General features: G+C 36.9%; 1 protein-coding gene across 1 annotated transcript; it reads left to right on the top strand.

Moving 5' to 3' along the window:
* The first annotated feature begins 9,620 nt into the window (after positions 1-9,620).
* On the top strand, positions 9,621-12,533 carry tbxta (T-box transcription factor Ta). Its single transcript, XM_016487588.1, has 8 exons — positions 9,621-9,825; positions 10,122-10,386; positions 10,538-10,672; positions 10,760-10,821; positions 10,940-11,001; positions 11,073-11,246; positions 11,595-11,718; positions 11,797-12,533. Exons 1-8 carry the CDS (start codon positions 9,641-9,643, stop codon positions 12,059-12,061), a joined length of 1,272 nt encoding a protein of 423 aa, XP_016343074.1. The 5' UTR covers positions 9,621-9,640; the 3' UTR covers positions 12,062-12,533.
* Positions 12,534-14,767: the final 2,234 nt, after the last annotated feature.

Raw genomic sequence — 14,767 nt, 5'->3', positions numbered from 1 at the left:
TGTGAGTGTGTGTGTGTGTGAGTGTGTGTGTGTGTGTGTGTGTGTGTGTGAGATGACTGAGTAATTTTATAACACAGAGACACAAAAGAATCATTTATTACATTTCTAGGCTTAGAAACGGGCCTAGACCTTTTTTTTTTTTGAAAATAACTCAAACAAAACTTCACATTTTTAGAGTTTGTCATTTACAGGGACGGAGCTAAGCGATCCTGCCCTGATATCTGCTTTGATATGGACAAAAGTTCATCTCTGTAGTCTTCAAAGATGGCAGATCCAGGCCCGTGAGACACTCGCTGTGCCTTCATCTGCTGCGGATCCTGGGAACAGTGCGCTGAGAGCTGTGCGAGGAGCTCCGCTGGTGTCTTTGATGAAGACGGCTCTTTGTAGTTGGCGTGGAGATGTCTTGTTAGTCAGTAAAAGTGAGGGCTAAATGGCTCCATGACAGGAAGCTGTTTACATGAGGAGCTCGAGCCGCTCGCAGCCCCCATTGTCTGCTGGCCTCTCTCCTACTTCATTAGCATTTCCATAAGAAAGGGCCAGTAATTACCCCCTTTCTTCTGCCGTCCCTTCATCTTTGGCCTCCCTCTCTCTCTCTCTCTCTCTCTCTCTGTCCTCTGTTTACCCTGGTGTTGCTCACTCACTGCTCCTCTGTTTCTGGCCGTATGAAGCAAACAGTCAAAGTGTCAGACCAGAAAAGGAAGTGCTGGTTTGATGGAGAGTCCTAAACACATTTAACATCACTGTTTTCCAGGAATAAATTATTACTAATATTGTGTACACAAAAATTATTTAATTTAATAATAAATTGTTATTTTTTAATTATTTGCATATTATTATAGTTTTTATCAATATTTAGTTCAGTTTTAATTTATTTACATTTTTAGCATTTTTATGTACTTTTGTCTTTTTTTTTTTTTGCTTTATTTCAGTTTTAGATTTCTGTTTAATTTTAGTGCTTCGGCTCTAAGTGATATTATTTCAGTTATTTGCCAATGCCAAATGTAAAATTTTTGTTTCGGCTTTTTTAGTTTTTCATCAGATATTTATATATATTTTTAAACTTTATTTACTTATCTTTTTAGTTTTAGTTACCAATTACACTGATTGTCAATGCCATCAAAAACTGAAAGTCTAGAAGAGACACATGTAATAAATCAAATAAAATAAAATAAATAAATAAATAAAATAAAATAAATAGTAAATTAACTGACTAAATTAACTGGCTAGTCAACATATTCTTTAATATTGCTGAAGCAACCTATGTTTATTGGTTAACTCAGGTAGAAATAGCAATTTAAGGTTTTCACTACATTTGCTCTCAATTTTATTTCATTGCTCTGTGTGAGAAAAAAAATGAGATATCAATAAAGTCTAATTTGTATTTTTCCCCCCCTAACCAGAGGATGTCCAATAAGTTAGGCTCCATCTGATCTATTGCTACATTATCCTTATGGGATGTAGTGAATGTCACAGTTTTTTCTATATTTTGAATTGTTTTAATTCTGTTTGTTGTTGAAACTCTTTTACAGTTGATCATATGGTTGATCCTCTGTCTTTTATTTTTGCCTGAATGTGTCTTTTTAGGGTCAAGAATGGATTGCCTGTATCAGCTCAGTATATTTACTGGAGCCATTCTCTTCCTATATATATATATATATATATATATATGTATGTATACAAGCATTACCAATTTTAACATTTGCTGTAGTGTGCAATCCATATGAGTCCAGCATGCTCGGTGTGTTTCTCTGCCGCTGTCAGCTCAGGTTAATTGTCTGTACCTCAGTGTCAGAGAGAGCTATGAGAGAGAGCAGAACTGTAATCGTCAGCTTGACCTCATTTCGCTGGAGCTCTTGTGAAATGTGACAGAATCAGCCGAGCTTTTTTTGGGTAGAGAGCTGAGTGACCTTCACTGAAAACCAGTCTGCTTTATCTAACGCAACACAAAAGAAGAGCCGTCTGTTCCCGCTTACATGTAAAACCAGGGTTAATTATATTTATAGATTCTAGAAGAGAGGTCACTTTCTGAAATGTGCTATGAATATTAATTATGGAGAGTTAGACATTGGCCTGGTGAGAAAAAAAAAACCTTAAAAGTACTTAGCATTACATGAAAAACATCCCCCTGTGAAAAAGAGCACTTATTATGGAAATAATACACAATATACTTGTACTGAATGTTTTCAGACACTTAATTACATGTTCGTTGCAATTACATGAAAATGTTTCAGTTTAAATGGATATTAAATGCAATTGAACTTTACACTGCTTTTTAATTATTTTTATATTTTATATGTAACTTCATAATTACTTCTGTTGTCTTTGAAATGTGTTTAAAGCACTGCTGAAAGAGCTGACAAGCATTTATGATCGACTAAAATATACTTTAATGTATTTCTATTGAACATTTTGTCATATATTTGTAATCATACACGTGACAATGAAGTTGCGATGTAGTACATTTAAAATATTTGAACTTTAAATATAATATCAAATAACACACTACAGTTACAGTTTTTCTCAATTGCTTTGGCACATTTTTCGAAACAATCTTAACATTCTCTTAACTGTGAGTGCAAATGTCACAACTGTTTGCTGGAACTTCAGAACTTTATTGCATGTCTGCAAAATGTAGTTACTCACCCAAAACATTTCATTCATGCTTCAAAACCTAGTTATCGTGTCAGTAATTTGGCCAAGGCCACCAAAATATAAAGTATTTAGTTTTTTGTTTTGTTTTGCTTTGTTTTTTGTTTTGTTTTGCTTAGTTTTTTGTTTAGTTTAGTTTTTTGTTTTGTTTTGCTTTGTTTTTTGTTTTGTTTTGCTTTGTTTCGTTTTGTTTTTTGTTGTGTTTTGATGACAATGTCTAAATCCAAGTTGCTGCAGCTTAATTGAAGTCACAATGTTTTAATTTTTATGTACTTTTTTTATTATTAAATAAGTGCCATACATTCATTTTATATTGCTGCTTTTTGTTTATATTTATTAATTTGTTTGTTTATTTATTTATTTGGTATTTTAGTGAACATAGGTTTGTTCATGGTTTCATGGAACGTGGTTTATTTTTTTATAAGGGAGATATTGTAACAAAACTGAAATTGAGCAAAACCTCCCAGTGAATCTGTGCCACATCAGCAGATCTTCATCTTTTCTGTTTACTTGCTGAAGTAGTGATTAATGATGAACCAGTGGGCTCAGAAATGCAGCGCGGCTGACTGACCCTCAGCGGACGGTAAGACAGCAGACTGTCCTGTAGGGGGCGACGGCTCAGGTGTCCACGAGGAGGTGGATCGCTCCGGCCCACGGCTTTAGTAAAGGATCCAGGATTAGGGGGCTGTATCTATTGTGCTTTAATGAGTGTCTTTGATCTGGGCCAGTGTTTAGTGTTTGTACACCTGGGCTGCTGCAGCGCTGCTGGCTGTGGCTCTGCGCCGCTGTGTGGGGGCGGTGGGTGACGTGGATGGGGGTTATGGGGGAGATCCAGCATCGGGCAGGTAACACTTCCCAGTGAGCCACTGCTGCTGGCGTGGGAATGCAGTAAAAGAGTCCCGCTAAGGGCCCTGCCCCCTTTCTTTGCCCTGGTTTATGGTCTGCTGGCCCCCAGATCCTATATGGAGCCCCAGACAGATACGTCAGGCTCAGGCTTCATTAACTACAGTGGGAAGAGCTACTGTACTCAGTCATGTCTGTGAGCGGCACTGAGCTCAGAGCATTTCATTTCAAGCACTGAGCTAGTAAACAATGGTCTTATTTCTACTTGATATGACAACTGAATAATTACAGTATGGTGACTTTAGACTGTTCAGGTTTGCTGTTGTAACATCCGCTGAGGGTCAGTCAGCTGTACTGCAATCCTGAGCCCACTCGTCATGAATCACTACTTTAAGTAAAAACAATACATGAAGATTGACATGGTGTAGATTCACAGAACTGTTTTACTCATTTTCAGTGTTGTTACATAGTATTATAAAAATGTACTGTGTTCCTCTAAAATAGTTATTGCAGTTAATGTCACTACAATGAAGTTGTGATAACTTGGAGTTAGACAATACTGTCAAAACAACAGCAATACAGAATGAAAATAAAAACATTTAAAAGCTTTTTCAAACAAACCAAAATGTCACTACAATTAATCTGTGATAGCTTGGAGTTAGACAGACATGTATCTCGAACAAATATTGTGCTATCCTAACAAACCACACATCAATGGAAAGCTTATTTATCCAGCTTTCAGATTATGTATAAATGTAGGTAGTGAAAAAAATTTATGCAAAATTTCAGTGTTCATGCTGGTATCAAATTGACCCTAAACTGGAAGCAGCTTTACCGTATATAAACACTCTCAGAAAAAAAAAGCACAAAAGCTGTCACTGAAGCAGCGCCCTTTCAAAAGATACATCTTTGTACCTTATTTACCCCAAAAGAGTGCATATTAATACCGTAAAGGTACAAAGTTCTGTGAGTGAATAAAATGTACCTTTGTAAAAACTGCATGCCTACTTTGAGGAGACATAAAGTTTCAATAATATCTGTCTGCTGGGTTTTGATGAAGATAGAGGCCATTTTTAGCCTGTAGCTACAAGTGTCCTCATGATCAGGACATCATTGCCAGAGGCTGAGAGGAAACGAGGCATCAGCGTCACAGCATCTGCATCAGCCTGCATGCATATTCACTGCTGACCTGTTTCTACATACACTGTATTTATAATAGCATTGTTTCCACGTGCATTCAAGTAGAACGTCACTGTGATTCAAACTGCTTACATACAAAGTCTGATACAGGAACAATCATGGGAGGAGGAAGAAAAACTTCTTTATGTTTGTATATGCAATGAAAAAGTTTAGCAGTGACAAACACATTTCCTTTATATAATTTGGGCACCATGTGAATGTGTGTGTGTGTGTGTGTGTGTGTGTGTGTGAGAGAGAGAGAGAGAGAGAGAGAGAGAGAGAGAGAGAGAGAGAGTGTGTTGGTGCTGCAGTGAATGTTTTAATTATGTTTTTTCACACACTGGTGAGTGTTGACCTCGGTGAGACTCCACAAAACAAGACGAAATCTGCTAAAGGAAACATCTCTGTTACACACACTCATGTCTTTGCTTGTTTAAACACAAACAAATGAATTTTCGTTCTGTGAGAGACCCTTATAACACTTGTGTAAGTCAGCTATTAAAATATGATAAGCCTAATATTGTGTAGGCCTATAAACTGTAGGAATGATGTAAAAGGCAACACTTGAGACACATATTTTTTTCCATTATAGAAGCCAAAATCTAAATCAAAATGTATTAAAATCATGTGAACTGACGTGTTTTTAATTATAGAACCATGACACTTTCTGATCATCATATCACTCTCAGAAAAAAAAAAGGCACAAAAGCTGTCACTGGGTTTTTCAAAAGGTACATTTGTGACCCTGGACCACAAAACCAATCATAAGGGTCAATTTTTTTAAATTGAGATTTATACATCATCTGAAAGCTGAATAAATAAGCTTTCCATTGATGTATGGTTTGTTAGGATAGAAACCTAGGATAGCTTTTGTACCTTTATTTCTGAGAGTGCACTGACTGAACGGTGATTCATGAAACACAGATATCTGGACGTTCATTGCGGATTTGTGTGTCAGTTCAGTGCGTTTTCTGTACACTGGTTTAAACTCTTTGTTTCCCATATTTATTTGCATTCGCCAAAAATTCTCAGCATATTATGATAATGAGGTAATGTATGAATTATGTGAGGCAAAACAATAAAATGACGATTTTATATCACCCAGACTAATTATATAATCTGCCAGCGTAGAGCTGTATCTATGAAAATGCATGTTTGAAACAAGCATCAGCATGCAAACTTCTGTAAGGAGTGAGAGGGTCTAATGAGTTGTTATGTGTGTGTTGCTGGGCAGCCTGAGCTCAGATTGTGCTGTAAATCAGTGTGTGGTCACTCTCTCTGCCTGACCTGTGTGCTCAGACCAGATCACACTCCAGTGAGATCACACACATGTTTCCATGCCAACACCATTATTGTTAATGCTAGGCATAAAGATAACTGCTCCCCAAACATAGTGAACTATTCAGTGATTGTTATTCTTGCTTCATTACATAACTTAAACGTCATTGTGAAACGTTCCTCTATCATTTTCTCTCCCAGCTTTCTCTGCTGGCCGTTGACTGTCTGTCTGTGTGTTTCTTCAGCTCTCACCTCACCGTGTCCTACAGGATGAAGTTCATCAGAAGCTTCTGAAGCAAAGCCATCTTCTCTCGCTCATTAGCATCCAAAAGGTCTGACGTCTATTGCGTGGAGGGGGGCGAGAGAGAGAGGGAGAGGGGAACAATTACTGTCCCTCCAGTCACACACACACACACACACACACACACACACACACACACACACACACTGTCCTGCACTGCCAGAGGACCTCACTTACAATACAGTCACTACTGTGCTACTGAAACCAAACCAAACTAGTTTCTAACTGACTGTAATACACTTATAAGGTAAATAAACCAACCAGGATTTATTTTATTTTGACATTTTCATTTTATTGATGCTTGTATGCGCTCATGTCAGTTGCAGTTATACTTATAAACTGAAATTATAACTAAAATCATAAAAACCCATTTTCGTTAGGCTACATGAAATAAAATAAATGTTAACTGGAATAGAATAAAATAAAATTAACTTTTTATTTAAGCTAAGAGCATTTCGCATTTTAATTTAGTTTCACTTGATGCACTAAAATAACAAAAATTAAAATTAAAATTAATAAAAACTCTGTAGACATATCTAAAATAATCCAAAATTACTAAACATGACAACTAAAACTAACATGAAAATGCAAAAAATATCATATTAAATTATTTTTATATTTAATAAAAATGATAATGATACTAAAATAACATTGAATTAAATTTAACATGGTTTATGCAATTACTGTCATGTCAAGAATATAGCTCAAAAAATAAAAAAAATTTTTTTTTTAAAGTAATTTACTGTATAATAATCATGAGAGAAATGAAATGGTTAATAATTATAAAATTCAGGCTAACATATGATTAAGTAACATACATAATCAAAATAATAATCAACTAACCATCCAACTAACTAACTAACAGTCAATTTTGGAGCTATCAAATTATTAAAAAAAAAAAATTATTTACATGATGGACAGATACAAAAAAAGTGACAAAATTAGTAAAAACAAAAAAAAGTAAAAAGTAGTGTTTACTGTATTATATTAACTGTATGTAAAATTGTATGTATATAGTGTATAAAATGTAAACTAATAAATCAAAAGCGTGGAATTTATTTAAAAATAAATTAATACTTTATTAAACTGAATCAAAAAGTGACAGTAAAGGCATTTATAATATTTTCTAATTTTTATAAAGATTTCTCATTCAAATAATTGTGTGTGTGTGTGTGTGTGTCTTGTCTCTTTTATTTTCCAGGCACTGACTCATCCGCCTGCCCTGTTTACTGATTTAGGCCGGAGAGGAGAAGTGTGGAAAATATGCATCTTCTCTTATAAGTGTCCTTTTGTGGAGCACCAGGCCTCTGTAATATTTCTCACTGAGGTGAGAGGCTCCTTATGCCAGAGAGAGACAACATCTCTTAACCCCTCCAGCACTGAACACACACACACACACACACACACTCAGTCAGCACACATGCAAAACACAGAAAAAATAACAAACACAACATCTAAATGAACTATTCAGGTGTACTCTATTCAAATCAAATAATAAACTGCTTTACATCAATGAAAGGAGTTGTTAAGGGTCAGATCAGATACATTCACTTAATATTGCGTGTTTCTTTTCAGCTGAAAGAAGAAATCCAGTTTAAATCTGCAATATGTTTAACAAAATGTTAGCTTTTACTTCAAAATGAGTTCATAATATCTCAGTCTGTAATTCTAAGACCAAACATATTAGTCATGGGTTGTGAATATCAGAGGCTGAGCGAGCTGGTCATTTTCTCACTTGTATCAGAGGAAACTAAGTATTGTGTGTGTGTGTGTGTGTGTGTGTGTGTGTGTGTGTGACAGAAGCTCAGGAGTGTGAGTTGATGTGTCTGATGACAGGCTGTTTGTTGCTCTGTAAATCAGCTGAATCTGAGAAGAAAGGTGTGAGGGCCCTTCACATTTACGGCCCCTGAGAAGTGCAGACTATATCAGCATCCTCTATCATCAACTCCAAGTGCAGCAGAAAGATTCACAGAGCCCTCGTAAAACGTACATCAGTGTTCACCATACTGGATCAAATATGAATCAAATAAAAACAAAAAACTGTAAAATGTCAGATAGTACAAGCAAGGTGGTGTTTAAAACTCTTGATCTTAAGTAACCACCACAGTTTTCCCTAAAAATGTGGTGAATAAAGATTTGTGCAAGATTTGTATTTGAATTTTAGATGCCTTTTTTATTGCAGTTCACTGTAATACCCTTGTGGCATTGCATATAATTATTTTTTCCATATAGAATATTCCATAATATTCCACGTCGTATAAACATAATATCAGGTAACCTAATATAAACCATACGACATTTATTGACTGTGATATTCAACACTTTAAAATCAAATCGGCACGAAGAAAACAATTATAATAATTAAATATCAAAAATAAAAATTAAAAATTAAAAAGCAACAACAGGCCTATTTCTACAATTATGTTTACAATAAAAAAAATAAGATAAGAAGTAGAATATTTAAGTTGTAAATAAATATGTCTGTTTATTATTTAAAACACTGAGTTCCAAGCTGTAGCCTATATTTAGGCTGCGCGGGTTAAAAAGCACAATTTAAATATCTCCGATCTCTCCTCTGGCTGGACCGAGTCATGCTGGATTAAGCAAATTCACACATCTCGCCTTCAGGCCATCCACACTTCAGTCGAGCTCTGGCGCAGGACGCGTCAATGGCCGCATCCTAATGGACCGTCCCAGTAAACACCAGCTTTCTCACATGTGTATCTGGGACAAACAAAAGATTAGCATTATTCGCAAATATACAACTGAGTTCAAAGGCAGCGCGGAGCAGACACTGTCTCTCTCCCTTCTTTTGTTTCAAAGACGGGCTCCCGAATCGGAAAACAAGTCTGGATTAGGCTACTATCCTGCCAGGCATATCCAAAGCCCACGCTCGTGGAAAATATGAAATCATGATCATAATAACGCAAATATGTAAAAAATATAAGAAATGTATTTGAACTAGCCTATTCCCAATAAATGAGAACTATTTCTACGAAAATTTCAAAAACAGCAAATTAATGAATTATTAGGCTACAGTTGTGCTTATACTTTGTTCATAATGTAATTTTCCTCTTTTTGCTTAATTATTTGCCTGCATCTTACACGTTTTCATTGACTATAGACTTTCAAACACTTCAACACTTTGTAATGGGCCTCTATGTAAGTCAAAAATACTTTCCGTTTTGTGGCGACAAATTATCGGGCGCTATTAGGGCGCGATGGGCCTGGTCTCGCCTCCGGGTCACGCCCCGTAACAGCAGGAGCTCAGTATCGGGCCTTTAAAAAGGCTCCGGGCGCGTTAAAAAAGCGCAGATTGAGACGCGCTGTCAAAGCATCGCAACCCCACGGGATTTAGTGCTTTCGGACGTATCTCAACTGATCGGAAATATGTCTTCCTCAAGTCCCGACCAGCGCCTGGAGCACCTCCTGAGCGCCGTGAAGAGCGAGTTTCAGGAGGGCAGCGAGAAAGGCGACGCGTTCGAGCGGGATATTAAACTTTCCCTAGAAGACGCGGAGTTATGGAGCAAATTTAAAGAGCTCACTAATGAAATGATAGTCACTAAAACTGGAAGGTAAATTGAGATTTGACGACAGATGCACTAAAACACTTCCTTTTAATTAAAGAAAATATTTTAGCTTTTTTTTTTTTTTTTTTTTTGCATTTGTAATGTTCCTAATCTAACATAAAAAAAAATCATGAAGAGAGTCAGTGAAATTCCGATAGACTTTAGTCAGTCATCGCTAAGTCGCTGTGGATGCGATCATTTATTAGCGATCTAGTTTTGTCGCGTCGATAATTATTTCCGTCGAGTTCATGCATGTGAATTCTGTTAAAATGTCTTTGACTAATCTTTGTCTCCTCTTCTAGGCGAATGTTTCCCGTGCTCAAAGCCAGTGTCACCGGTCTGGACCCCAACGCAATGTACTCGGTCCTGCTGGACTTTGTAGCGGCCGATAATAATCGGTGGAAATATGTGAACGGTGAATGGGTGCCGGGCGGGAAACCCGAGCCTCAGAGCCCGAGCTGCGTCTACATCCATCCAGACTCCCCCAACTTCGGCGCGCACTGGATGAAAGCGCCCATCTCCTTCAGCAAAGTCAAACTCTCCAATAAACTCAATGGAGGCGGTCAGGTAATGAAACTCTTTAGTTCTCAACCATGAAATAAATCATTAAAAACGTATACAGTTTGTGTTAGTAGTTTGATTTAATTATTTTAAATATTACATTTATATTCCGTAGATAGCTTATGAAATGTTTTATTTATTTTTTCTTCTTTTTTAGATTATGTTGAACTCTTTGCACAAATACGAGCCCAGGATTCACATAGTGAAAGTCGGTGGGATCCAGAAAATGATCAGCAGTCAGTCTTTTCCTGACACTCAGTTCATTGCAGTCACAGCTTATCAGAATGAAGAGGTGAGTGTTTGTTGAATAAAGCCTGAGATGCATCCTCAGCCTTTTAAAATGTTGCATGAAGAACATTTTCCTCTTATTAATTTTCAGGTCACAGCTCTGAAGATCAAGCACAACCCATTCGCCAAAGCATTCCTGGACGCCAAAGAAAGGTACAATAAAAAATACAATCACTAGACATAATTTCTCTGTAAAAGCCATTCAGTTAGATTTTATTATGTACTTATTAACATTATTGCAACTGGACATTATCTGCTGTCACGTCAACAGAAGTGATCACAAGGATGTCCCAGACCACAGCACTGACAACCAGCAATCTGGATACTCGCAACGTAAGTAAACTTCACGAACAACTAAAACATTGTTTTACAGCACATTTAACACGCATGTCTTCCTCCAACAGTTGGTGGCTGGTTCCTGCCCAGTAACGGCCCTATGGGCCCCAGCAGCAGCCCTCCTCAGTTCAACGGGGCCCCCGTTCACTCCTCTGGCTCGTACTGCGAGAGATACTCCAGCCTGAGGAACCACAGAGCTGCTCCGTATCCCAGCCATTACCCCCACCGCAGCACGACCAGCAGTAAGAGCAAATGAACTCTGATACATGTGCCAGTCCATTATACACCCCTAAAAATAAAGCTTCTTTATCGGCATCGATAGTTCCATGAAGAACCTCAAACATCCATGGAATCTTTCCATTCCACAAAAGGTTCTTTGGATTTTTAGAGTGTTCTTCACACTGAGAAAAATCATTCTTTTCAGAACAGTCACTGAAAGGTTCATTGAGGACCCAAAATGGTTCAAAATCACTGTGAAAACCCCCTTTTTGAACCTGATTTCTAAGAGTGTAGTTTTGGACCAGAATGGTTTTTATTGTATATGTTGATCCATTGCTTTCCATTGATCTAGTTCTTGTGTTTTCTTGTAGATAACTACATGGACAACTCTTCCGGAAGTCTTGCTTCTCACGACAGCTGGTCGGCCCTGCAGATACCCAACTCCAGTGGCATGGGCACCCTGGCCCACACCACCAACACTACCTCCAACACCAGGTCAGTGCTTCATACATCTAAACAAAGACATGTTTAATAGTGGATTCACTGGCTAACCGGGCGGTTTCTGCGTTCCAGCCAGTACCCAAGCTTGTGGTCGGTCGCGGGGACGAGCCTCACCCCCTCAGGCTCAGCATCAGGGTCCATCACGGGCGGCCTGACGTCTCAGTTCCTGCGCGGTTCCTCGGTGTCCTACTCGGGGCTGACCTCCTCTCTGCCCGTGTCCTCTCCCTCCTCGATGTATGACCCGGGCCTGAGCGAGGTCGGCGTTGGAGACGTTCAGTTTGAGAGCTCCATCGCCAGGCTTACAGCGTCCTGGGCGCCTGTGGCACAGAGCTACTGAGATCCATCTGACTCCAGACTGTGACTTTCAGGACTCGATCTGAGGTGAAGATCCTACAGAGGCTGGTCAGACAGCAGATGTCTACGTCTAGAGGGAATGTAGAAGAGCCTCTCGCCATTTCGAATGGAAACGGGCTGATTTTCTTAATCCACGTCTGTATGGTATCGCGGCATGAATTAATGCAATCAAGACCTGGCGAGAGACAATCACTTAATCATAGAGTATCTATATTTGCAAAAACCGTCATTCGAATTTTAGACGTTAGTCATAAAAATGGGGCCAATCGTGGTGTTTATTGTTCTCAATAATATTATCTAAAAGATTAATAAGACCAAATCGTGCTGTTGACTAACTAAAATGTATATGTGTGTAAATAAATAGAAATTAATGCCCATTTTCATGGTATTACAGTAACAGTAACAGTGCTTTCTGTAGAACGGGAGAAAGACGGACTTTGCTGTTTAGTTTGAAAAGTGACCCTGTAGTTTTGTCTGCAATCCGTCCTATAGAGAAATCATTTGTACATATCTATCTATTTGTATTTGTTGGACACTCGGTGAGTTTTATTTGTCATTTTAATAATAAATTAAAGTTTTTTTTCTGTCAAACTTTTGTCAGTAGTGTTTACTTCCCTTGCATTTTTCTTAAATGCTTATCATATTATTTACATTTGGTTTGTTCAAATGACTTTGTATGCAAATCTTGAAAGAATAACAACAACAAATTAGCACAATTATAATGACCAGAATATCAGTCATTTTAAGAAGATGCATGTGAATAAAACATAATTAACAGTTCACTGAAGTTCTTCTATAAACAACCCAAATGAATAAAATTATTACAATTCTTAATTATTAAAATCTAACAGAAAAACAGGAGAATTTGTTTGAATAAAAATGACTTAACTGTTAATTGCTTTCAATTGTTATTTCCTATGAAACATTTCAGTATTAATAGCAGGTTTTAAATATTTGCTTGTTCAAAATACATTTTAGAATTTATTCTGTCTAAATTAGGTATTATATGTTAACAGTCTGATAACATACAAGCTTTTTCAGGTCTTTCTTTACAAAAATATGTTCAGCCACTTCAGTTCTTCTTAAAGTTCTATTACTTCATGTTTATAGTTACACATCTTGATGAAATATTAATTTGAGTGGTGCATAATCAGTCGTGCGGCTTCAGTAAATCGGACAGCAGGTGGAAGATGATCATGAATCCAGATAAAGCGTGTGAGTTGGGTGAATGCTGTAATAGAGAGATAGAGATTCACAGCATGTGATGAGCTTCAGTCTCTCACAGCGCTTCGTTACAGTCTGCAGATCTGTGTGACATGGTCAACACATCTCAAAAAAAAAATCAATAAAAAAATTGCAACTGATCCCAACACCAGTGAGAAAACTGAAATGACAAAGCTTAAAAAATAATGTAATATTCTAAATAGGAAGTGCTACATTCACAAACATAATGTTGCACACTTTGTTAGAGATTAATTTCTTTTTTAACACATTTGTGTAATACGTCTTTTATGTATATTGTTGGAGGTCTCTGAGATTTTAATCCAGGGACTAATAATAATAATAGTAATAGTACTTATTATTATTATTATTATTAAAACTAAATTATACTACTACTACTAATAATAAAAAAAAAATCTATACTAATATATTTGTGTGTGTACTGTATTGTTACAAAAGTTTTCTATTTTGAATAAATGCTGTTCTTTTTAACTTTTTATTCATCAAAAAATATCACAGGTTCCAAAAATATATATATATATATGAAGCAGCAACTTTTTCCAATATTGATAATAAATCAGCATATTATACTGATTTCTGAAGGATCATGTGACACTGAAGACTGGAGTAATGATGCTGAAAATTCAGCTTTGATCACAGGAATAAATTACATTTTACAATATATTCAAACAGAAAATAGTTATTTGAAATTGTAATAATATTTCACAATAGTACTGTTTTTACTGTATTTTTGTACAAATAATTGCAGCTTTGGTAAGCAGAAAAGTCTTATACTATTACATTAAAAAAGTATAACGACCCCAATCTTTTGAAGAATGGTTTATCTCTGTGGGGAATTATGATGTCTAATGTTCAGCAGAAACCTTTTCAAATGCAATGATTTTTAAAAACAGTTCCTGCAAATCAATATGAACACGTTTACTGTAGAAATGTCAGAATGCTATTACATTATATTAAAACAAAGTATCAAACCAATATCACCTGCTCTTTAGTGCTGCTGGCATCTCATAACTAAGATTACCTTCTCAATGCGTTTTTGCGATAAGTATTGATCGACACTGTTTTGGGGATTTTTGCTGGATGTATAAAGTCAGTTCTCCTCATATTCACACAGGAGTCCTATAGAGCAACTACAGGTTTAGAGAATCACATTAACTATCAGCATCATCCACTAATATTGGAAAAAGTGTCCAAATGTTTTTCTTCTTCTTTTTGAAAAGTGTGAGTTTCTTTAAATGCCACCTGCCCTGATCACTGTTGAGTCTCAGAGTATTTCTATGTGATTTAACTCTTTGTGTGTGAGGGGGATCTGCACATTCATAACAAGCTAAACACACACACACTCGCTCGCTCGCTCGCTCGCTCGCTCACTCACTCACTCACTCACTCAGAGACACACTCTCTCACACACACACACACACACTCACTCACTCACTCACTCACTCAC

The sequence above is a fragment of the Sinocyclocheilus anshuiensis genome, unplaced genomic scaffold (assembly GCF_001515605.1).
Source record: "Sinocyclocheilus anshuiensis isolate Anshui unplaced genomic scaffold, SAMN03320099.WGS_v1.1 scaffold369, whole genome shotgun sequence".
Classification (NCBI taxonomy): domain Eukaryota; kingdom Metazoa; phylum Chordata; class Actinopteri; order Cypriniformes; family Cyprinidae; genus Sinocyclocheilus; species Sinocyclocheilus anshuiensis.
The sequence above is the reverse complement of the archived record's forward strand: the minus strand, read 5'-3'. Positions and strand labels throughout refer to the sequence as shown.

Bases quoted from the DNA above. Each gene is read 5' to 3' on its own strand.
- tbxta (XM_016487588.1), top strand. From the start codon at position 9,641: ATGTCTTCCTCAAGTCCCGACCAGCGCCTGGAGCACCTCCTGAGCGCC. The intron at 9,826-10,121 runs GTAAATTGAGAT...CTCCTCTTCTAG, and splicing joins ATAGTCACTAAAACTGGAAG to GCGAATGTTTCCCGTGCTCA. The intron at 11,719-11,796 runs GTCAGTGCTTCA...TCTGCGTTCCAG, and splicing joins AACACTACCTCCAACACCAG to CCAGTACCCAAGCTTGTGGT.